The 24,396-nt window shown below is 43.3% G+C and overlaps 2 protein-coding genes across 8 annotated transcripts in view; one reads left to right on the forward strand and one right to left on the reverse strand.

The window, feature by feature from the left end:
- atad2b (ATPase family AAA domain containing 2B) overlaps positions 1 to 3,880 on the forward strand; it is a 66,519-nt gene extending 62,639 nt beyond the window's left edge. The window contains exon 28 of the mRNA XM_086263023.1: positions 205 to 3,880. Coding sequence (XP_086119149.1) covers positions 205 to 246 — 42 coding nt within the window. The 3' untranslated portion in view covers positions 247 to 3,880. The remainder of the gene's footprint in view (positions 1 to 204) is intronic.
- klhl29 (kelch-like family member 29) overlaps positions 2,477 to 24,396 on the reverse strand; it is a 275,561-nt gene continuing 253,641 nt past the window's right edge. For 5 of the 7 annotated variants that reach the window (XM_086263032.1, XM_086263031.1, XM_086263029.1 and 2 more), the window contains 3 exons: positions 22,624 to 22,817; positions 8,608 to 8,752; positions 2,477 to 5,872 (listed from right to left, as the gene is read on the reverse strand). In XM_086263032.1, coding sequence (XP_086119158.1) covers positions 5,689 to 5,872; positions 8,608 to 8,752; positions 22,624 to 22,817 — 523 coding nt within the window. In that variant the 3' untranslated portion in view covers positions 2,477 to 5,688. The remainder of the gene's footprint in view (positions 5,873 to 8,607; positions 8,753 to 22,623; positions 22,818 to 24,396) is intronic. The other 2 variants (XM_086263026.1, XM_086263025.1) reach the window with 1 other exon arrangement.

Genomic DNA, 24,396 nt, shown 5'->3' on the forward strand with positions numbered 1-24,396 from the left:
CTGAGAAAAATCGCCCGTCTCATTCAGGCACAGCTTTCCTTCATTTTACATCATTTATCATGGTGAAAGCTGTTGTTTGCTGTGGGAAATTTCCAAGTAATATTGAAAGCGCGCTGCACAGATGCTTTATACACACATTCGAGTTTGCTGTGTTAGTTGAGGCTAAGCTCCGTGTGTGTGTGTGTTTGTTTGTTGTTTGTGCAGGAGATGGAGGAGAGAATCCAGCGTTTTGATACATTCCTGTGAAATGGAGAGAAAATACCCATCAGGTAGATCCTGAACAGCCTGGGACCACAACAACACCACACACACAAAACTGAGTGAGCACGAGTGGAGGAGCTTCAGCCCTCAACACAAAAACACCACACAGGAAAATCCAGCACCCTCCTCGTCGCTGGGAGGGAACAAAGCGAGGATGAGGACAGAGACATTCAATGGTGCTATCGTCTCAGGAACCTGGCCACATCCAGACGCATACTACACAACCAAACCCCTGGAGGTGTGTCAGCTACACTTATACACACACACAGACACACACACACAGACACGTGTGCACACAAACCAACAGTGGCGGGCAACACTGGTGCTACTCGGGTGCTATCCTCAACTTTATCCGTGCTGCTCTCGGGAAGATTTCTTAAGTTTGGACGACTAGAAAAACCAACAGATGGGGTGATGTCATATCACAACGTGGCAGCGCATACACTCCGAAACACTCGACACAAGTATGCATGCATTTCTACAAACAGACACACTCACTCAGACCCTCACCAGCAGAAGTGTGACAGCAGAGTGCCGCCAGGAGACGAGGACGGGGAGTGAATGGGCGACCCGCGTCAGCGAGCCCTCCTGCCCTCGAGTGGAGCGCTTCATCATAGGCCAGTTGTTACCGCGCTATTGTGCGACCTTTTTTGTTGTAGTTTTGTTTTGTTTCCTCTTCTCTCTGCCCTTTTAGCTACTTGATTAGTTCCATATCTGAGCCACAATCACCCAGAAGAATAGTTTACAAAGAAGTTTTTTACCGTAGACACAAACTCGATGAGGTTAGCACAGCAGGACTAGAATCAATTATGTCCTCTTCATTATGGCGGTCATCAAGCGTGGAAAGCCGTTAGCCCCCTCAGCGCTGGTCTCAGAGTTACTGGTGAACAAGCGTAGCGTCGCCTCGGGGTCATCTGTAAAAACCTCCTCACTCGAAACATTCGCTGGCAGGCCACCTCTGGCGTTCACAGTCTTAGCGGATTGTTATGTCCTAAATAGTTGTGCTAGCGCAGACCCCCGACTCCTCTTCACTAGATTCACAGTATGAATGTTTTCCCTCCTGCTCCAGCAGCGCCCGCCAGTTGATTTGTATTTTTTTCCCCCCTTTCTTTCGTTTTTTTAACCCCCCTACCGACACACTCCTGCTGAGGAACTGGAAGCAGTACAAATTGGAAGGCGTCTGTACTTTTTTGCACTGCCTAGCGTGTGCCTTATTTCAAACCTCATATGAAAGTGGTATATTTAGCAGGATGTTTGTTTTTACTACTCGTGACAATGAACAGGCTCCCAAGTTGGGGAGGAGGGTATTTACCACCGAGGTCACAGGGACCTTGAGGCAACGACGACTAAAAATGATTATCTTACCGCCATTAGATCGATTAAACATATCTACGTTATTCACCTCTAGTTAATTTTGAACTCTTTGGTCAAGAAATAAGTGGAAACAGTGTTGTGGTCAAATACATCTCAGATGATGTTCAAATATTTAAATTCATGTTTCTGTAATAAAACCTCAGACCAGTCGGTGAAGGTCAGTCTCCACCTGAGCAGGACAGCAGGTGGAAGGAGAGGTTGGTGACACCGGCCTTCAGTTTTTTCCCTCTCTTTCTCTTTTTTTTTTAAAAATATGCAAAAAAAAAGATTAAAAAAAGGAATAAATGAAATAAAGCAAGTCAAAGGATTCATCGTGCCAAGTGTTATCTCACTCACTCAAAAGGTGCTGACATAACGGTGCCTGTTCACCGGCATTCTGTTTCAACTCTGAAAATGTTCTATTAATCCTAAAAAACTTTGTTATGTTTTATATTTTGTAACTTTTTTCTACATAATTTTTTTTTTTTTTTTTTATAAAAACGCTTTGCTTGAATTGTTTTTACATGTGTTGTAAATCCAAACTGAACAAAGGCCATTCTAGGCAGTGCCCGTCACTAAAGTGTGTAAAAAGCATTACTTGTTTCTGTTTTACGTGTGTGAACCGACTTTATCTGTTCTGCTCTCTTCTCTTTCAACGTCAGACAAGCGAAACTGGATTTTCACCTGTGGCCGACACAGAATATGTTTTCCCGACTGTAGTAAATCAAGATACTTACAGAAGCTTTATAAGGTGGCATTTTTCTTTTTCTTTTCTCTGTGTGTGTTTTGAAGATGCCATATTTTGAACAGGTGTAGACTGAAGAAGCCCGCCCCCCACTCCCCTACCCCGTCGTCTTTCTTCATCTCTCTCAGTGCACTCTCTTGTCCGGTCCTCAAACCTCTCGGTACAACTCTAACCCCAGCTCACCTCTGCCTTTTCTCGGATTCAAGGTGGCAAAAAAAATCTAAAGAGCGTATGCAAACTGGCAATGGCAGGTTAGCACTTGGACTACTGCAGAGGGGAATAAAAAACCAATGCTACCTCAGCTTAATTTATTTTAAAGCGAAAACTGTTTACTGGGTACAAAAACAGTATTTCTTTTTTCTTCCCACTCAAAATACTGTTGCAACATCCACAGTACCACCTCAGCGCAACCACGGCTGCTGCAGTAATCCAAGAGTTGTTTATATCTCTCTGATTGTTATATACGTATGTTTGCATTTGAGCCAGATGATGATTGCATAAATTTTACGGATATTTCATGGACTGTATATTTGATGCTTTAGTTTCAGGTTGTCTTTGATTACTTTACGTACTTTGACACTGAGGAGACGTCCCGGATCTGCTCCTGTTATCACCCAATACCTTCTTAAAAGCTATAGAGAGCATTTTCTGCCTCTTTACACACCCATCGCCTTTTACTCCCAAGTGTTCCAACTGTGTTTGGGTCTCTTGTTTGTTTTTTTATTTTCATCTCATGATTCTGGGTATTTATTATTAAATATGTTTTACACCTGATATTCAGTACATTCAGTCTTTTTGTACGTCTGAAACTGAACCGAATCGGGAAGCGTTGCGCGTCCATTTGAACGATTTTGCTGAATTGCGTAGCGTTTGTGTAGCAAGTTTATTTGGCGTGTACGGGGGAATAAAGGGTTTACAGGTCTCTCAGGTTTCAACACGTGACAACTTGCCCTTTCAGCTTTTCTATTTATTTCATTGTTCTGATGTTTTCTTTGTTGAAAGTGGTTACAGACTGTGGCATACTGGAAGAGGCTAGCATTAGAATATTTAAAACAGTTATGAGGAAAAGGACCAGATCAACTTTCTGTTAATGATGTTCACTTTGTCTCCAGTTTCTGCCAAGAGTTATTTTTTATGGATTTAAAAGAAAAACCATGGGGTATAAAATATGGGTAACAAATGTCATACATTGTGCTCTTTTTTTGTTTTTTAATCATAAATTGTTGCCAGTTTGGACTAACAACCAATTTTTGTCTGGTAGTGGAGACAACTTAGTCCAGTATGCAGAAGGAAAAAGGCTTGTTCTATCCTGAATTATTTTCTTCTTCCCTCTTTCAGTTAATTTAGACTTTTCATAGCTTTGTCAGTTCTGTTTGTGTATCTAACACACACCTGTTCGCAATTGTTACTTTAGTGTAAGTTATATTTGAAAAATGGAACATTTACTGTATTTCTCAAATAAACTGCTGTGATATACTTGAATAAAGGTGCAAACTGTAACTTTGAACTGCTTGTTTTGTTTTTTTTTAAAGTAACTTTGACAAGTATTAGCCTAAAATACCTGCAGTACCTTTGATGGCCACTTGAGGCTGGATTTGAAAAGGAGTTAACCCTCAGACTCCCATATTAAAATGGGATGGTTTTATTTATTCATTAGCTAATTCCTTACTTTAAGAAAACTCAACAGGAAGTATTCTCATCAGTCTTGACACTCGCAATCTTTTTTTTTTTTTTTTACAACCGCAGCTATCGCCATCTGGTGGCCTTCCGATAGAAGGCAGTTCCACATTTGTTGCTTACAAACCAGTGTGTGACGTCGCGCCGACTGTGGCTCTTTTACATACAGTCAGTTTGGCGGAACGATGAAGCCGTACTAAAAAGCAGGCCTAGGAAACCACGGGTTTTTCAGAATAAGGTTAAAAAGTCTATTCACAGTTGTTGCATTAAGAGCCCTGATTAAAGTGTTGATTAAACCGGACAACACATAAAAAAACAGACTTGACAATGTGTTCATATTCTGGTATATGTATTAGGTTTCAATAATAACAATTGTTAAGTTTTCCTTTTTGGGTACAGATTTACAGACGTACCATTCTCAATCCAGCCTATCATTTTTTTTTCTAAAAACATTTATACAGAATTGCCTTCAGGTTTTAAAATATACATATTTCCTTGCTGTATTTACAGAATACCAACCCGACATAATTTGCAGGTTGCAATGAAACATTGTATAAAACAAGCGGATTTGGGAAGGAGGAACTTGAAACACAGAAGAAACATGGATAAACAGATAACATCTATGATAACAGTCGCGGGTGAATATTGTGCTTTTTTTTTCCGGAGGAATTGTCCCAACTTGAATCTGATCAGACGCCAGCGGAAGAAGGAATTCCCTCTTTCTCTCTCTCAGTGTGGTGCTTTCTTTGTCCCAGAGAGCAAGTCAGGAAAAAAAAGCCACTCACCCTCCAGATGATATCTCAATCAGACTGGAATTGTACAAGAACAAAGGAGGGGGGAAGAAATCTCTTTTTAAACCCAACCTGACCCCGATTTGATAGTTTTTTTTCCAATATTTAGAGAGCCATTAAAAAGGCCCAGGTTACACAGAGTTCAGAATCTGGATTTAAAGTTACCCCATAAATCTGCACAGTTGGAACTTTGCTTCTGGTTGCAGTGGAGAAAGAAACTCATCGGATCCACTGATAAAGAGGAAAACAGTCGCGTCGCTTCCCTTCGCTTTTCCCTCCTGTCCTTCAGATGTCGCTACTGGAAAAACGTTTGTATGCCACAAAAACTTTCACAAATGCACGACTGCGAAACCTACGCCTGTTAACGTGTGATTTACTCAAAGGGACACGAATCTGGACCTGCAATGGCTTTCAGCTGAGTCAGATTATATGAAACGAAATGAAGGTGTTGAGTTTACAGAGATATGCACTGAAAACAAAAAACAAAAGGCAGTACCAGAGGGGGGAAACAGACTTCATTTAAAAACCCTGGAGTTTTCAAATTACTAAGAGGGACCCTGTGCCTGTTTGATGACAGAGAATGAACTACTACCATGACACATACAGTACTGGGGGTTGGGAATAGTCACCTGACATGGCTGAGTAGTTAAACATGAGTACATTCTGCACAGGGCGTTTTTATTTGACTTTATCTTCAGGTGTGGGGCAACAGTGTGGATGAATGCTGACGTCAAGTTCAGAGGTCGCCGACAGACCGAGCGAGCGATCGGCCCGTCTCGAAGCTGCTGTCACACATCGTCCCACAACTGGAGCTCAGCTGGTGTTAAGCGTTGACCCAGTGCGACCTGGTCCGAGCCACCCTCAGCCACTCTGGATATACTTTTTGATGACCACGCAGCCGTGTCTGAAGAGCGGGCAGGGCAGTGACTGCAAGAGTGTCCAAGTGTTGGCGCAAGGGTCAAATGTCTCCATGCTGCCGAGGGCTGGACCCTCGCTGCTCACGATGCCTCCCGTGGCGTAGATCTTCCCGTCCAGAATGACGGCGCTGCATAAAAAGACACAAAATTTTCTTTCGAATCAAGGATTGGATGCAGGAAAAGTGACATTTTTCTAAATTTGAACACAATATAAAAAGTTATGTGTTCCCATTTGATAGCAAGCTATCAGTTTCCCTGATGCTAAACTAAACAACTATATGCAATACTGAATCCTCTCATATCTACCTCGCAAAAAACAAACGAAACTAATCAAAGCAACAGCCATTCACTGCTTTTCTATAACATCTGTTGGAGGTGAAATCTGCCTCTAACAAACAACAAAGTGGTAAAAGCTGTTGACTGTTCCACAGAATGGCTGAAAAAGAAAAGAATCCACATGTTGCAATGGCCCGATCAAAGTCCAGATGTCAACCCGTTTAAAGTGCACTGGTGGGACCTTAAAGAGAGCTGTGCATGGCCTCAATGAACTAAAGCAGCGCTGTGGTGCCAAAGATTCCTGTGCAACAATGTGAGGGAGCAAGAAAGAGCAGGTTACTAGTACAAGTTACTATTGTGCCACTGAGTCAAGAGGTTTTTAGGAGTAGCTGCTGTGCAAGTTTGTCTACAGTGCTACACCAAACTGTGTGGCTCCATAGTGCAGTGGGTTACAAATTAGCCGAGCAAGCGAAAGATCCCCGATTAAATCCTGGGAGGAGACGCAAACTTTGGGATCGCATCCGGTGTAAAAACAAGAAAGGAGCAGCCGAAAGTAGCTTTAGTACAAAAACGACACATCTGTAACTGACTGTGCCGCCCAGTCACCTTTAAGTGAAATCTAAAAGATGACAAATCTTGAGATTTTGTACGGGAAAGCGAGCATTACGCGCGCATCGACTGTTAGGATAAACAGTAATGAGAGGTAATCAGTGTCAGGAAGATAAGTAGCTCAGTGCAAGTATGAGCTGCTTTGATAAAGCTAGCTCTGAGTCACAGCGGCAGAAATATTGTTGGTGGCGTTAATCACGACAAGACAACAAAGCCACACAAAGACGGCATCTCCACAAACATGCTGATTGTCACGCTGGGGGCCACGCCTGGGATTATTGACATCACTCGCACTTGCTCTCGACAACATGGGCTAAGGTGGGGAAGGGTTGGGGAAGGGTGAGGTGGATTAATTTATATATAAAAAAAAAATACATAAAATCTCACACATTACATTTTCTCTCGAGGACGAGAGAGAGAGGAGGGGGGGGGGAAAACTACTGAAAAGCAAATATCTGTACAAATGTGCTCATTTGATATGAGAAACAGAAACAGGAGTTTGTGTGCGGAGAGGATTAAAACTTGGGCCGTAAGCTGATTAGGGCTTTGTACTCCTATTGGGCTTTGGAACGATCTGCATTTACATAAGGTGCACGCTCAAACACACAGACGCGCTCGCACGCGGCGAGCAACATGCCGTCCTACTGCACAAATTCACAGCACTGTTAGGACCGCGAGAGGAGAAGGGAGAAAAAAAAAAAGATTATTACATAAAGCCTAAATCTACTCAGAGAGAAAAGCACAGCTGATCCAAAATGGAGAGAGCGCGGGGCGAAGCCTGGAGGCTGCTCTTCCTGATAAACAGAGGGGAGGTGCAGGGCCTGCGGAGGGCCGGACGCAGCCAGGGGAAAATATCTGCTCTCCTGCATGATGACCCTCCTAGACTTCGTGCACTGCAGATATTTTTCCGAGTTTCCTGTCTGACAGCGGCGTGTTTGTTGTCCCCCCCCAATCCCATCCCGCCCCCCCCGGCCGTGCATCTCCTCCCCTCTCTTGTGTCAGACTTAGTTAAATGTAGCAGAACAGCTGCCTGGCGTGTGCTGGTGCAGCTTATCAATAACTCTGACAACATGATTTATGGTGTACGTTTTGCACATAAGATCACTGTCTGTAATTGCCTCCCAAATGTATTTCATGCATGCTTTTTTTTTTAATCTATTTTTTTTCTCGACTTCTGCAAGGAAAAGAAAAGGGGGAGAAAAAAAAGGAGCGAGAGAGAGAGAAGAAAGGGCTCAGGGCCTAGAAAACTGTGAGTTCATTATCCAGCGAACTGCACACCTCAGTGGCTCGAGTTGACTGGGATATTAGGGTGTGATCCCACTGCTGTTCATTTTCATTTTTCTCCCTTCATCAGCCATTATGGCCTCGCTAATGGTGGGAAAGTTGCAGATCGCAGTTGTACTACTTCCTGTTTTTTTTCTTTTTCTTAGGAAACAAACGTGACTCTCTGCACAAATACGCCGCCCCCTCCTCTTTCCGCCTCCACTAAAACCTAAATGACTCAGATTTCAGTTTAATAACTTGAAACAGTCTGTAGAAAAGTTGATTAAATCAAGCCGCCTCACATGTGTCTTGTTTCTCTCTCTCTGTGACAGACGGCGGCGATACCGATCAGACGGATTTAACAGTCGCGTATTAGAAAGCAAATTTCCCGCCGAGGGAGAATTCTCGCAATCGAGCCGCATCGCGTTGGAAAAGGCTGTCAGCCCCGTGGCGTTGTTCGAGTTTTAATTAACTGGCCTGAAAACGTTTTTTCCCCGTGCGACCGTTTACCTGTGTTATGACACAAAGACTGACAGATTACTAATAAGATTGAGTTTTAGATTGTTTTCAGGCTGTTTAATAATGTCACAGAGGGTTTTTTTTCTTAAAGCTTCACAAAACACAGAGCTGCAGTTTTGAGCTTTTGAAAAATCTTTTAAATTCCACACTGGGGATTTAACTTGCGTGTGGTGCCGCTACATTAATTATCTCTTACCTGCAGAACTGCCGAGAGTGATTCATGTTGGGACCGGCCTTGATGTTGCCTTTGTCTGGGTCATAGATAGTGGTAGCTCGAGCGTAGGCTCCTCCCAGGATGAATATAAATCCATTTAGGCTCACTGCAGGGGCGTATTTGTTATCTAAAGATATGAGAGACAAAAAAAGGGAGCGAGACAGAGAGAGAAAGGGGAGGGAAAAACAGGAGAGATTTTTTATTTTGAAAAAAAGAGAAAACAGAGCTATTGTTTGGATGTCATTCTCACTCACAGCAGAAATTTCCATTCGGTATAATGACATCAATTTGTTCTTTTTTTCCCACCCTTCCTCCTGGTCCCCGCAGCGCATGCAAAAACGATCATCGTCAACATTCTACTTATCACTTTACAGATATGCCCCACTCAAGATTGCTTTGGAAAAAACAAAAAACAGAATGGATACCAAAACCGATGAAAAAGCAGAGTTCATAAATCACGGTGGCTTTATTGGGTTCCACTCCAAAATATGTTTGGGCTTAGAAGCAATATAAAAGAGTTACCTAAGTACCAATAATTCACAATTGCATTAGGCCCCGTGGCACCTCCGTAGATTTATAAAGAACCAAAAATAAGGAAAAGAAAAAGCAATGTGCGCATGTATTGGCAATACATGAGTGAACAGGTGGGATACTGCATACTGTGCATGGTGTATAATTCACTCTGACACTGTATATGGCGCGCGAGGAAAGCAGAGGCATTGAAGCAGCACCGCTGCAGAGGTATAGATGATGGGAAACAAAATGAAACAGCGGTTTGCGCGTAACGATGCCGGCTGGAAACCAGGAGTTTGCGAGCAGTGGCCCTGCTGTGCGGGAAGAGGAAATGTATTTCAAACTCCCGGCAATTTCTCTCTAGCAGACTGCAGCTGGCCAATTTACAAGCAGCATGAATAATGCACGGATACTTGGCCGTAAGCTGCTGTCCTCCCCGTTTTCTGCCACAGTGGACGGGCATCCCTCATCGCAAACAGGCACCGGGAGGATTCGAGCCTGACGCCTTAATAAAGGCAGCGCTGGCAGCCCTAAAAAGCCTCACCTCTGTGTTTGATCCAGCTCCCCTTTCCTCTTACCTTTTGCTGAGAGGAGACTGGCATATTTCATTAAAAGGTCAGCTCCAGAGTTCAGAGGTGCTGCTGCTGATGATTATTGAATTGGCTGTGCTGCATTATGTGCTCTAGGGGCGCGCTGCCATGCTGGGGCTCTGTGTATATAGTGCTGCTTTAAAATAAATGATAATGGCAGCAAGTGCCAACCTCCTGGGTTGAAAAATGAAGCCAATGAGAAAGTGCCAAAAACTTAAGCTGCTGGAATGGCCACTTAAGGTTAGCTCCAAAAGTAAGTCAGTCCCTCTAGACTCTAATGCTTAGCTTTACAGCAGAAATAAACATGTACAGCCTGGTACAAAAAACTCATTAAAACTTTAGTAAAGCTTGAAGATGTGCATATTTAAGGGCTTAGACATTCTGAGATTCTGGTGGGGGTTTTTTTTTATTCAGTTGTACTAAAAGGTCCCGTCTTTGTGGTAAGAATATTTTATTTGAGCCACTTTTTTAATAGTCAAAAATCTTTTTTGACTCTTTTTTTTATTGCTACAGTTATTTACAGTTAACCAAGTAGCTGATGACTCTTGCCCAAATATAGTGACGTTAAGTGAAAAAAAAATGTGCAAAGTCTTTTGTAAAATTGTAGTCCACAAACCCGTGGGTAACTACAAAACAGCTACATTGATCTTTTATTATGTTAGTTAAAAGTTACAGTGTGTAAAATTTCATCACTAGATGTCAGTAGATTGCAGTTGACCAAGTTCTACTTTCATGTATATAATCCACTGTAAGACAGCCATCTCTGGTCGCCGTCCATCTGTAGTGAATGTAGGCTGTCAGTCGGCTGTTTACCTCAGCTGTCAATATGCATCCACATTTATTTATAGTGGAGCAGATTATGAAAAAGTTGTCAGCGAAGCTAAGTTTGTCTGATGACAGTAATACTGAGGTTGTTGAGCATATCTTGAACTTTTCTTGAACTTTTCCGCTGGTAAACTCTTAGCTGCTGTTAGCCTGTTAGCTGCTGTTAGCCTCTGTTAACTGCTGTTAGCCTCTGTTAATTGCTGTTAGCATCTATTAGAAAAACCTGTGTTTTTAAGTGTCTCTAACATCTAGATTTGCTAGCTCTCTCTTAGTTGAGAGATACAGAAAATGATTCGCACCCACAGCCATCACGCTTTTCAATTGTCATACAAATAGTGGATGATCCATACCAGAGTTATTGTTCTTATTCTTAACATTGTTCAAATCAACACTCAGCAAATTAACTCTCATATGATGTGAGAATGTAGTTAAACAGTTTATTAGAGGTAAAGTGTGAGTTTTAGGATACTCGAACCTAACATTAGCTGGCTAATTGTTAGCTTATAACTAGCTAATGTTGTCATTTTGCTGGCTCGTTGTTAGCTATCTGGAGGCGGGAGAGTCGCATGTCTGAACTGCTGACAACAATTGTGACAGTTTCTGGAACAAATTAGCATGTTTAGACATGTTTTGGTGTTAGAGCCCTAACTGTAGTTCAGGATGAAGAGGACGATAAGGGCTTGGCGTGCTACATATACTGCTGATCTCTAACCACATACATAAAATGCATTTAGGCAGATTGTCCTTTTTTTCTATCAAATAATCTAAAAAATTATTCAAGGGCTCAGCCTTGGGTGATCTTGTTTTTTTCTGATAAGAACATTTTGTTTGAGCCATTTTTTCGCTAGCCAAAATCTTATATGAGGCTACAATTATTTAGAGTTGTGCTATCCTCCCTTTCAAATATGATTACATTAAGCTAAAAATACCAAATGCAAAGCCTTAAATGGTCCTGCACACAGCTGTGGGCAACTACATAACGACTACATCCATGTTTGCTAATGTTAAGCAGGTGTAATGTCTACAACATCCAACATCTTAGTTCAGTGGTGGCATGCTAACATTTGCTAATTAGCGCCAGAAACCTAAGAATTGGAGCTGATGAAGATTTCAAAAGAAAAATTAAGAGCTCATAAAAGTTATAAAGAGTTTGTCCTTGCAGGGTGCCACATTTTCCAAAAAGCACTCGAAGAGTTGTTGAAATATTTCACTTAAAATCTCAAATACCAAACTCATGTGAGTGCTAGAGAAAAAGAGGATCACCAAAGTCATGAATGATTCATCCTCCTGGGACCAGTGTCTGCATGAAATTTCATGGCATATCATTCAGCAGCTGTTGAACTATCTCACTTGTAGACTGACAGAGACAGACTACGCTGCTATTGCGGTTGAAAAATACTGTATTATTTACATATGACGATCCTGCAATCATTTACGCAGAGTGAAATGCAATCTTAAGTTCCTGCAACCATCTGAGGCGTCAGCCTCAATTTCTGCCCTTGAGAAACAAGTTGCCACTGATTGGTCCTCCTCACATTCTGCCAGACGTGTTTATTTTCTTCTTTTACCTTCCTCGTCTCATTGATATGCTGCTGCCAGTCTTCCTGAGCGTATGTGTGTGTGCCAGCGTAAGCGTGTGTACATGATGTTTTGTGTTAGGTCCCATAAACACAGAACACTCATTTCTCTCTGCTCTGTGCCCGAGGCAGAATAATAACAGGATGCTCTCAAAGGAAAAACCTTCCTCTCTTTTTTCCCCCATTGAAACTCTTGCCATCACTTCCTGCCTCTCTCTAGCGGACTAACAGTAAGCACCGAGTTTGAGTGCTTGGAGGAGTACCAGGCAGGTAAATCTCATAGTTCTCGTTTGGCAAGCCTCGGAGGACTGCTGCTGGGGTTCCACTTCTCTTCCACCGCTTTGGTTTTGTTCTCATCCCTTGGCCTTCGTTGCAGAAAACGAGTCATTTTTTGCTGAAACAACATTGAGATACAGTAAAGGGAGCGCAATCTGTCTGTGTCAGCTGAAAACTTTTCAATTCTGAGATGGACTTTGCTATTCTTGAAATATCGCAATAGATTTTGTCGGCTTTCGCAGCTCGAAGGTTAGAGAGCTCAGCCAGGAATCCACAGCTGACCACGTTCTACATAAAAAATGAATAAAAAGAGGCAGCAAAACAAGGTTTTAACTCTGCAGCGGTGATAGAAGTATAGCTGTGCCTGTGGGGCAACATGGGCTGACACACTCTCCCGCACCTTGATAAAACAGCTTGGTCACCAAGCCTGGGTTCCCCCCGGGCTGAGGTCAAGGACATCAAACAAAAGAAAACGCACACACCCGCACACGGGTATGATGAATTGTGTAGCTGCTGTCTCAACAAACACCTTGTTCTTCCCTATCTCGTTCCTGCATCAACACCGGCAGCAGATATCCGACGCTGTAAAACCAGCACGCAGCAACAATAACCCACACAAATAGAGTAAAGAACAATTCACTCAATCAGACCAATACTGTTTGCTGTACAGATCTAGACAAGACCGCAGTCTCTGATAAAAAGCCAAACAGCAGCCTCCATCACAAAGCCGCAGCGGCATTACATCGACGCTGAAATGTGCGGCCGATCGCGGGAGGAAACGCAAACAAGGGATAAACAAGACATTCTCCTCCAAACGACGGAGGATGAGGTGATCCACTCCAGCTCGCTGTATCATACCAGAGAGCGTGAGGAAAAAGGACAAAGAAGCGTCAGTTCTCTCTGACAGTAGCTTAGATAAGATCACAACAAGGTAATTGGAGCAGCGAAAAGTTCCCCCTTTTTTTTGCCTCCCTCTTCACACACAATGTCCTTTTATGCAGTGTGAGGAGAATAAGAGCTGCCTTTGAAATGATGGGCCGAAATAGCTGAAAGAGGATGATGTACTTTAATTCAGCATGATGGGTGCATGTCCAATTAGGTCGCTATGGAAACACTCCACCTTCTCCACCTTCTCTTGCTCTGTCACTTTCCCTTCCTCTTCCTCCACCTCTGTAAATGGCGCTCTCGAGGGCCGCGGCCGGTCTGCCGTTACGTCATTCGGGGGAAACGATCATCCCGACGGTCGGTATCTCGCAGCGGCGCTCCTGCTCCCGGGCTTTTGGAGTCTACCGGTCGACGGGGACCCGTCTGTCAGCTGGGGGACGTCGGCGGGTTAACTCAGGTTGGAGCAGCTTGCTGATGATTCTTCTCACGGTGGAACGATCCATTTCAAATGATTTGTAGATCTTTTTAACGTTCCATAAGTGAGACCCACAGGCATTCTCCAGCATTTTCCTCAAAATCCTCACAGAGGCTCTTTTGATCTTGGCATGGTGACTCCCCACGCTTTAACAGCAAAGAGAACAGCAAGTTCAAAAGTTCAAAAAGCTCCTCAAAAAGGCTGTAATCATCAGGAGCTTCGCTGGTTGTAATTTTAATAATTTAAAGTTACGACAAATGTATCTGTGAGACGACATCCTTCATTTTTTGCATTGACAGCTTGTGTACAGTTGACTTTGGTCGGTCATTTGTTGTGGATTAAGTCCTGGTGTGCCACGTTAATGCTTTTCGGTACGAAACTGCACGTAAAGATGCTGTAAACTTAATTTTTTGTTAAGGCTTCTAAGATTTCATGGGATTTTAGAATTTTGGCCTCAAACATGAATTTAGTTTGGGGGGTTTTGTGGAAAAATATCCTCATTTATGCTTCATATTTCTAAAATTACTGCCTCATTTCTTTCCCTCAAAGAACATGCTGTGAACAGTTTGTTTTTTTGCAGCACAGATTAGTTAACAAAAACCACAATGTTAAGAAGAAAAAGCCCCTAAAAAGCGTCATATATCAGCTCTGTCATCAGGAACGACAGCAACGCTAATAGGGTTTTATGAGAATATATGTGCACGGCGATATTTGCCAGCATCAGCGTTCGTATCCACTCCAAACATGCATCTGCTGAACACCATGCATACATACTTAATTTACTGCGTTAGCATGCTAACAGCAAGCTCGAGAGCAGCAGAGGTTAACTGGCGTGTCAGTCCTGCAGCTTTGTGCAGATTTTCAATGGAAATCTATCAAAGAGTTGTGGCCAAGATTTGGTTGGACAAACTGTTTGGTCGACAGACATCTGCTACATTTAGTAAGAACACAATTCATAGTTTTTAGTCATGTGACCGGCCTGCAGACCCCATGGAGGGTTAAACACCCCTCTAACATTCTGGATAATCCTGCAGCACAAGGTCTGTCAACTTTCCATCTGTTTCTAGACGCAAATATTTAGATGACCTCTCAACTAAAACAGAAAATCATAAAAAACAATGAGACAGTGATGCCTTTCCCAGATCCCCGCCTCAGTGAAGCTTAATATCCATCCTGTGACGGTTCCCTTCCTGTTCACTGCTGCCAGGTGAAAAGTGTTCAAAAGTGCACACTGATTTATCAGCTTTAGATCTGGATGGGTCGATATTTCTGCCGTTTGCGTGTTGAAGGACATTGTCAAGGAATGGTGATCTGTAATTAGCTAATGTCGAGCCATCGGTCATCGCTTTCAGGCTCATTGCTGTCAGCAGTCTGTGACAGCAGAGACAAGGCAGGAACACAAAAAGAAAAAAAAAATGAAGGGAGCACAAATCAATGTGAGTCCATTGCACCTGATTTGGTTCAAATGAAAGTGAGGTGCACTGCAGAGACAACCACCTGAAAGGGAATGGTTTTGCAGGTGGTGCTCACAAACCGCTGATATCTACTTTTTTTTTCCCCTCATTGATTTTTCTCAGTTTTGCTTTTTGCTTGTATCCTTGTCACTACTGATTGTATGAGACAGAATCTGCCGGGTTACACAGGTAGTCCAGCTCTTCCAGGATGACGCATCAACACATGCTGTCACAGGAAGGTTTACTACATCTACCAGCACTGTCTCAAGAGTGTGGAGGAGATAAGAAACAGGAAGTGGGCTGTGACACGAGGAGAGCCGGACCAATATCTGCCGTTTTGTGTGAGGAGGAGCAGTAAGAGCGCTGCCATAGCCCTACAACATGACCTCCAGCAGACTAGTTGTGCATGTTTCTCATGAGGATATAAAGATCCAACATTGTTTAATGGCTCTGTGCTCGCGGCATAGCGCCGTGCTGTTTGACTGGAATCTGCCAGAGAACACCAGAATTGGCACGTCCACCGTAGCTGCCTGTTCTCTTCACAGATGAGAGGAGGTTCACACTGAGCACATGTGACAGACGTGAGAAGGTCTGGAGATCCCGTGGTGAACATTACGATGCCATCGTCCAACATGACTGGTTTGGCAGTGGGTCAGTGATGGTCTGAGGAGACACAGACTTCCATATGTTAGCCGACGGTACCCTGACTGCTGTCGGGGTCAGACCTTGTGCTTTGTGCTGGGCCCTGGTTTCCTCCTGTGGCCGACAAAGGCGTCGATGCCACTGACAGGCCCTCACGTCCCGAGGACATGAATCCAATTGCAACCTCTGGGATATTACGTATGGGGTGCATCCAAATATCACCACAGACTGTCCAGGAGCTACGTTCTGCTCCAATCCAGGTCTGGGAGGAGAATCCCCAGGATACCATCTGCTGTCTCATTTGACTGTTATGTCGTTTTTACACATCGCTGTGGAGATTTTCAACTTGAGTATTTTTTCAGTCATGTGTGATTTAGGGGTTCCCTTAATTTCTTTTAAGCAGTGATTTAAAAAAAGGCTACGTGACATAAATATATAAAAACTGTTCATTCAATGACACGACTCTAAGCGGGGGGGTTATCGCTCATATTTGAAACACTGATATTAGAAAGAGAAGGAAAGACTTGTGAAGCTGAGGCAGGAGTGATTGCCAAAGCTCTCCCTGCCTATGCTATGTTTCAGCTCCACTAGAACGGATATATTAAAGGGGTCTTTGATTGACCTTTTTAAAAACATGTTACACGCTGATTTTTTTTCTTCTCTGAGATGGAAGCAGAAAACTATGGCATTTTGGTAATTTAGGTGAGCTGACCTTTGGAGAATGAAGTAATGAGACTTCTTAAATAGCTTACTACATGTGAAAGTGCTCAGTTATGATCTTCAGACCATATACTGCTCAGCAGAGAGAGACACGCTGAAGACAAAGGAAGCTCTGGATGAACGAAGCTGCAGAGACCCGGCGTATCCCAATAGACTTGTTGAAGGGACTATTTTTGGCATGAGTAATATTATTTTTCACTCTGCGAGAGATGGGAAGTCCGTCCTGATAAGTGTTTGTGAAACCCATTTGCAGCCCACGCGGGAGACGGTGCACGCAGGGGGAAAACACACACACATAGATGCGCGCACATACACACACACAGCTGCAAAAAAATTTGTAAAAAAAATATTTGTGTCAGTTGATAAGACGGTGCGGAGAGACCATGAGAGACGGAGTCGGGGGGTGTAGGGGTGAGACAGAGAGATGAACAGAGAGAATAGCGATGGAGAGCAACGGAGGGAAGCAGGGGGTTGTTCAAGGAGCGCTCCCGCCCTCAACGCCTCGCTAAAATCATCGCCGGCCCAATTTCACTGGAAGCACTAAACCCGTCCATTATCTCCTGCCTCGTTGGCTGTAAGACGGCAGCTCATCTACGGCTTGACAGATGACGATATGTCTGTCTGTGTCTGCCATGCACGCGCGCACACACACACACAATGCATACACACACGCATGTGTAACCTCCCAGTTTGTTATATAATTTGTGTACCTGTGGTCCTCAGGGATGCACGGTTTATGTGAGGCAAGCAGCCGTTGTGTGTGTGCATGTCTGGATCTATGTGTTTCTGTGTGTGCGTATATATGTGTGTGTTTCTCCTGTGCCAGCTGCTCTGCAAGCCCTTTAATACCACATAGCGCTCGCCCCAAACACCCGTGTTACATAATCATCGTTTCCTTCACAGTAGTAAAGCCCTGAGACGGCTCCAGTAACTGAAAGCAAGTTTCTGGGCGACAGCGCTCAGCAAAGTGTCTCTGTGCTGGTGTAACTTTCAAATACTTCTCTGACTCTGTGTTTCTGCTGAACTGTGGACAGCGCGGTTTTGAGGCATGCGCCATAGCCATTAAGCTCCCAGGATGTGCTATAATTTGTTGAAGTGGCTCTTTCATGCTTTTCCCTTTTTTGCTATATATATATATATATATATATATATATATATATATATATATATGTATAATATTACAAAAGTGGATTCACATATTAAACATGGTCCAAAGTTTCAATTAATGAGGTCAGTGGATGTACAATTAATCGCTGCGACCCATAAGCTCAGGCTTCAGACGGCTCTGCTAGTCTGCTAGGTTTCCAATTCTTCGGCCCGGCTGATATCATCTTTCCTTGCACAGTCGATGCCTGCACAGCCGTAGCTTTTGCTCTTGATAATAACACTTTTTTAACAAGTTTTTTCAGTGCTCTACAAGTAAGGTAGAGGTTTTTTTCCAGTTGTGAAATAAAGTCAAATCTTTCCTAGAGAAGAAAGCACAGGAGAACAATGCATACAGTTTGTTCTACTGAACCAACAAAAGCCAAAAGCCAACACCACAGAGGACGATTTGCTCAAAAGAGACTGGCATGAAGCTGGATTACTAGCTAGCAGCCAGGTGTGTATTATCTGATCATCAGCAAGTGTGAGCGCTTCTACAAAAGCAGATGTTTTGGTAGACTACTGGTCTGGAGCACTCAGGTGAGTGTTAACACAATGAGCGTGCAATGCTCAGAGATACAAGAGCTACATCTCAGACTCTGCAGGCCTCAGTTAGCATGTTAAATGTTAAAGTTCATGACAGTACAGTTAGTAAAAGGCTGAACAAGCACAGCTTTTTTTGGAACGGGGTCCAGGAGAAAGCCTCGTCTCTGTAACAGAACATGGCAGGATGGTTTAGGTCTGCAAAGCTGCCTCTCGACAAACCACATGGAACAATGTCTTTTGGACAGACGAGAGCAAGGTGGAGATGTACGGCCATAATGCACAGCACCCGACATATCAGCACAAACACCTCATACTAACTGTCAAGCATGGGGGAGGAGGGGTGATGATTTAGGCCTGTTTTGCAGATACAGGACCAGGGCACCATGAACTCCTCTGTAAACCAAAGTATCCAAGAATCAAATATGAAGCCATATGTCTGACATGTTGGCTGAAGCATAGCAGCAGATCTAAACAGAAAAAGAAAAGTATTAACGCGTTGCAATGACTCAGTCAAAGTCCAGGCCTCACCCTGACTGAAGTGTGAGATCGCTCTGCATACGCAGATGCCCACAAAGCTCAGTGGACCGACTCAGCATGAAGAAGATTGAACAAAAGACAAAGCCATGCAAGAAACAGTAATATTTAATCATTGTTACTTCAAAGAAAAGTGAGCTTTGAGGGCGTCTGGCCTTTAAGAGACAGGAGCTAAAACACTGAAGTCCATGAACAGGGGGATGAAATGGATCAATCAATGGATGAAATGAGATGAAATCATGCAAAGCCATCCTAGTGAAGATCCAAAACAAAAATATGGGGCTGGAGATGACTGTAGCAGATTGCTAATTAAATCCAACCATAAAGGAACTTTTTAAATATCCTGGCATGTATGCACATTGTAAGAGTAAGATGAGAAGACCGGCACTGCTCTCATGTCAGTATGGATAAAATAAGGCTACACTCTGCAGTTCTGTTAGCTTGGATTAGCTCACAGACTGGAAACAGCTCTCCTGCCTCTGCCAGAAGGTAACAAACTGCCCCTCAGCACTTCTAAATCTTACTAATTAACAAGTTATATCTTCTGTTTTTTTTGTGTGGATTAAACAATTTGCAATATTTCTTGCAATTATGTCCGGAGCTGTTTCTTGGCTTGGATGAGAATCTTATTGCAGGCAACGCTGGTTCTTAGCTTGCAAATAGAGAAACACAATTCAGTCAAATCCCACTTATCAACCTTTTTTTTTTTTAACTCTTTCTCACAAAATATTGAATTATCTATAGAGCACAAAGAAGTTTGTAGGTTAGGCTTAAAGCTGACTTGTGTGCAATAGTGTTGTCCAGGCCAGAATGTGAAACAAAGAGATTTGCAGAATATGTCCAAATCAATAGCAATCTCGCCTGCTCTGCACCTTTCAAGGATACTTATATTTGTGAAGAAATGCCTGTGGATAAGATCTTTGCACTGGGAAGACATCTGCCAGTGCTCTGAATAACAAAGTTGTAGGCTTGGTACGCTTTTGTGTTTTTCCTTCTACCTTTGAGTCACGGCAGCTTTCTTCTGGCTTTTCGTCCTTCACAGCTCCCCGGTGGATCAGACTGGAATGTGGATCCAGGTGTTATTCTGATGTTATTCAGATCACAGCTTGGCCAATAGCACGTCAGAAACCATCGTCAGAACCACCTATCATTTTAGCGATGGTCTTCTCATTATTATGACAGCGCAATAATGTGGGAAGAGGGGGAATAATGGAAAATCCCGAGGAGGATGATGACGATAAAGAGAAAAAGTAAAAACAGGCTGACTGCTGAATTTTCAGGTGTGGTTCAGCATTTTCACTGAAAGGATAAACACTGAAGGTTTCCTTAATTGGGGAAAAAAACTACCAAGTATATAATCCAAGTAGTTGGTTTTATGTTTACATGGCCATACAGATGAAAAGAAAGCATCGGGAACCAAACTCTGGCTCTGAAAAATTAAACCACTCGGGCCTGACTCCTAGAGCAAGTTAGTCGCCACAAACTCCCTCATTAAAATGCCCTACTTTACAACACAAACAAACACAATTACAGCTTAGCAGAGAAAAATGGTTTTGGCAATTGTGTCGCATTATTAGGGCCAAAGGCACTGTGAGTTAAAGAGGAGTGCCAACTCGGCTGGTAGCTATCTGCTAGGCGTCATCCTAGTTCGGTCAAATCAGTCAACTCGACCTCTGGACTGGTTTTGTGGTGTTAGTGCCACTTGGAGCTTTTATAATACAAACTGAGGAACAGCATGGTTTGTTGTGTGATTCATTGTATTAACAGACCATCCGAGCAGTAGTTGCTCCAGTTTTGGTGGGTGACTGTGTACAGCTGGGAATCACCAGACACCCCATGATACAGTCTTATCAAAACACTTCCCTCACAATATGATGATATTATTGCAATAATCCAACAACATTAAGTTCTCTCACTTCAATAATTTTTCAATGCAAAAATAAAAAGAGATCAATAAACCAACACTGCCACTAAAACCTGCCATAAATGATACAATGAAACAAAGTCGGGTTGCTGTCAGTCTGAATGGGGTCAAGTCAATTACATGCAATTGCTTTCCAACAATAAAGCAACTGACTGTGATAAATAATTGAAAATTATTATCATTTGCTGTCCAAACAGACACAACGCAGGAACTCCAGCAACACTTAAAGGGAAGAAGAACAACTTTATTGACTGACCAACGCGTTTCGGCTTGTGGCCTTCATCAGGGTAGCAAAAAAACATTCAAATTAACCAATCACAGCTTCATTGATAAACCAGCTGACATATAACAGGTTGGTATTGGTTAACTGGTTAAGTCATGTCCAAGTAAATACTGCACTAGATCATTAATGATGAAGACGGGGGGGAGGAGACGTAATCCCTCCCCCCCGTTTGTAAGAAGAATATTACAAATATACAAAAAGACCCATAAAATGATTACATTTAATTAGAAGTCAGTGCAGCAGTTAGATTAAAAAACAAGAGGACATCATAACATGGAAACATTCTCTCCACGCACCTTGGAAGTAGGCGAAGTTGTGCCAGAAATCTTTGCTGTCTAAATAGCGACAGATATAGATTACATTTGTGCTAGTCGAATTTCCTAGACAGCATGTTCAAACACCTTCAAGCTCAACAGCACAAACAGACCACTATAGTACTGGCATATATCGGTAAACCACCATCCGTCCATCCTTTCAACTCAGTTCGATTCAAGTCAATTCAGTTTTATTTATCCAGCACCAAATTACAACAACAGTCAAAGTCAAAGTCAACTTTATTTGTCAATTCTGCCACATGTACAGGACATACAGAAAATAGAAATTTCGTTACTCTCAAACCCTAGTCACCTCGAGGCACTTTATCTCGTAAGATGGAGACCCTACAATAATAGACAGAAAACCCCAACGATCAGACGACCACCTATTGGTCGGTTGGGTGTGAGGGGAGGGACAGGACATCCCTCCATCAATCTATCCATTAATCTGGAACCTACCCAGCTATTATAGGGCAACCTGTAATATCTGGCCACCTTGCAGGTAACCTGTCCAGGGTTGCCAGTCCATCCCAGTGCAACAGAGACAACCATTAACACTCACATTCCCACCAAAGGCTAATTTTGAAGTACCAGTTAACATTCACAGTCTTTGGACTGTGGAAAGAAGCCATGCAAACCCAGGACCTTCTCTTCTTGCTATGAGTCAACAGAGCTGCAAACTTAACTTATAAAACTGATTGAGTCTGGTTTTATGCACGCTAAGAAAATATAAGGTCTCATAGTAATGTGCTGTGTAACACTGCACTGATAAAGAAGGAGTTTAAGATTTCGACAGGGTAAGTCGAGCGCATGACATGAAGTGAAGGGGTTCATCTGGGTAGAGTTGTGAGAACACTGTTGCTAGGCAACCAGGCAGCCATAATTGAGGCCCAAAGATATCTTGTTGCTCTCTAATGTGATAGTAAGATGTCAAAGAATAAACGAATGGATGCATATAAATGGTTAAACTAATACTTTTGCATTTTGTGCCGTTTCCACTTTAGATTTTACATCGCAAATAAAAAGCAGTCTAAATACTGATGCTCTGATATGATGCCTTGAAAGAAAAGCGTGGAGGTTTTCAGGGGCTAATTCTCTTTCAACTAAATTTATTTGACAGCACAATGAGGAAGAAGGACCCTACATTTGGGAATATCTGAGAGAAACAGGTCCGTCATCAGACAAAAGTTGATGCAACAATGGCGACAAGTCCCCTGAGGACATAACATCCCTTCACTTTTTTTTGCTGCATGTGTGAATCTGTGACAAACACGCTGTGTGTTTTCACCTGTCTTACCTATCATGGGCGATTCGATGAAACTCCAGGTGTTGCTTTGCGGTACGTAGGACTGGAGCACACCCGCCGAGCGCCCGGCCTCATTCACACCTCCGAACACGTAGATCTTCCCTCCGCACACGGTGGCTGCGGCAGAATGGACCGGCTTGGGGAGAGGAGAAACCGTCTCCCACTGGTTGGTGATGGTGTCGTACCTGAACGGAAACAAAGACATTTTCTTAGGCTTATGAAATTACCCATATAGTCATTTCACCTTTTTTTTCTAGTTAATAAAACAGATAAAAGAAGCAGAACTACGCGCAGGTCAAGGTTTAGACTTGACTGATGAGCAAAGTTCGCGACCCCGCTTCTATTAAACAGCTCCAGGATGAGGAGAATTACTTATGAAAACCCCTGTAACACCCAGCAGTCAGTCACTCATTTACACCCACACACGCACACCAATAGTTTACAGAAACGCTCTGATTTTAAAAGTTCCCACTGCTCTGAATTCACAGTGAAATGCTCAATTTGGCTGCAGGGCTGACAGATATAATTAGCAGAATGCCTACACCACCAGGGAAGATGAAAAAGACCAACCATTACGTACAATGACAGCAATTAAAGCAATTACACAAAACAACATATGTTGGGAGCTACAAGCCATTAGTCTCTAGAGTTGGGCTGTGTGTCAGCACTGAGCTTTGGACCTTACTCGCTGAGCCCTCTTTGGCAGAGACGTCAACGCGGAGCCTAAAACTCAGCCGACCCAAACAGACACAGCCAGATGAAAGGGCCTGACACAAAGGGCTGCATGAGAACAAGACGCTGGCTTATTGGATTGTGCCCTTGTCAGAGGTTGAGCGTGTGCGTTTTATATGTATATTTCCCCACATTTGCATTCCTGTTTGGGCATGTGTGTGCGTGCATGCGCCACGCGGGTGTGTGTTTTTGACTTGCGGCTCCATTAGCGCGGTGTGTTAGCAGCGTAATCCCGTGTCCATGGGCCACTGATCAAAGCAGCCGCGCCGACAGCCTTCCAGCTGGAGCGGGCCTCATTAAAGAGGCGCAAACGGATCCAGGATTTGTGATTAAAACACGCATCCATTCAGACTAAAGCGAGCCTCCGTAATCAAGGTTGCGGCTTTGTTGTAAAGAAAAACACCTTTGTCTGAAAACCGGGGGCAGAATTCCCAAGACAACAAAATCTTACACTTGAAGCGCTTGAGTGAATATTAAAAGTGCCACACTTAAAAGTCATTTTTAACTCCAGTTTTCTCACTGGGGTCAACGACCTTCATCACGGCACAGGTGTCTTCTCCCATTCATACAACATACAGGTGTTTGTTTTAGCGTACGGATGCTTCGCCACCGCGGTCTGTGCAGCATTTGAAGTCAGGCTGAATTTAAATGACACCTGGAAGCACTCATTGCAACCACCTTCCTGTGAGAAGGCTGTTAGATAAAGTGCCAGAGGATATGGGTGAATTAGCCTTTGGGAATATTCTCGAGGTCTGATAATGACCTTGGCAACAGCTGCCGAGAGGATGGGGTGGGTTTAAAATCGAGTGTCAGTCTGACAAAGTGGTGACACAGAAGCTGCTCTAGGAAAGGTGGACTTGAAACACTCAAGAGTGCCAATTAGCACTTTTCAAACACTCACGCTCACACACTTGCCCGAATCAGGTTGAGTAACCGAACCCCGCTGAGATAGAAGGACTGGCACGTGGTCATTCCCCGGCAGATGTAATTACCCCTCGGACCACATCGGGGGAGGTTCACAAATTTAAGGGT

The sequence above is a fragment of the Aulonocara sp. 'chitande type north' Nkhata Bay genome, linkage group LG15, assembly GCF_057382095.1.
Source record: "Aulonocara sp. 'chitande type north' Nkhata Bay isolate Kocher_YH1m ecotype deep benthic linkage group LG15, A_spYH_male_GT1.1, whole genome shotgun sequence".
NCBI lineage: Eukaryota > Metazoa > Chordata > Actinopteri > Cichliformes > Cichlidae > Aulonocara > Aulonocara sp. 'chitande type north' Nkhata Bay.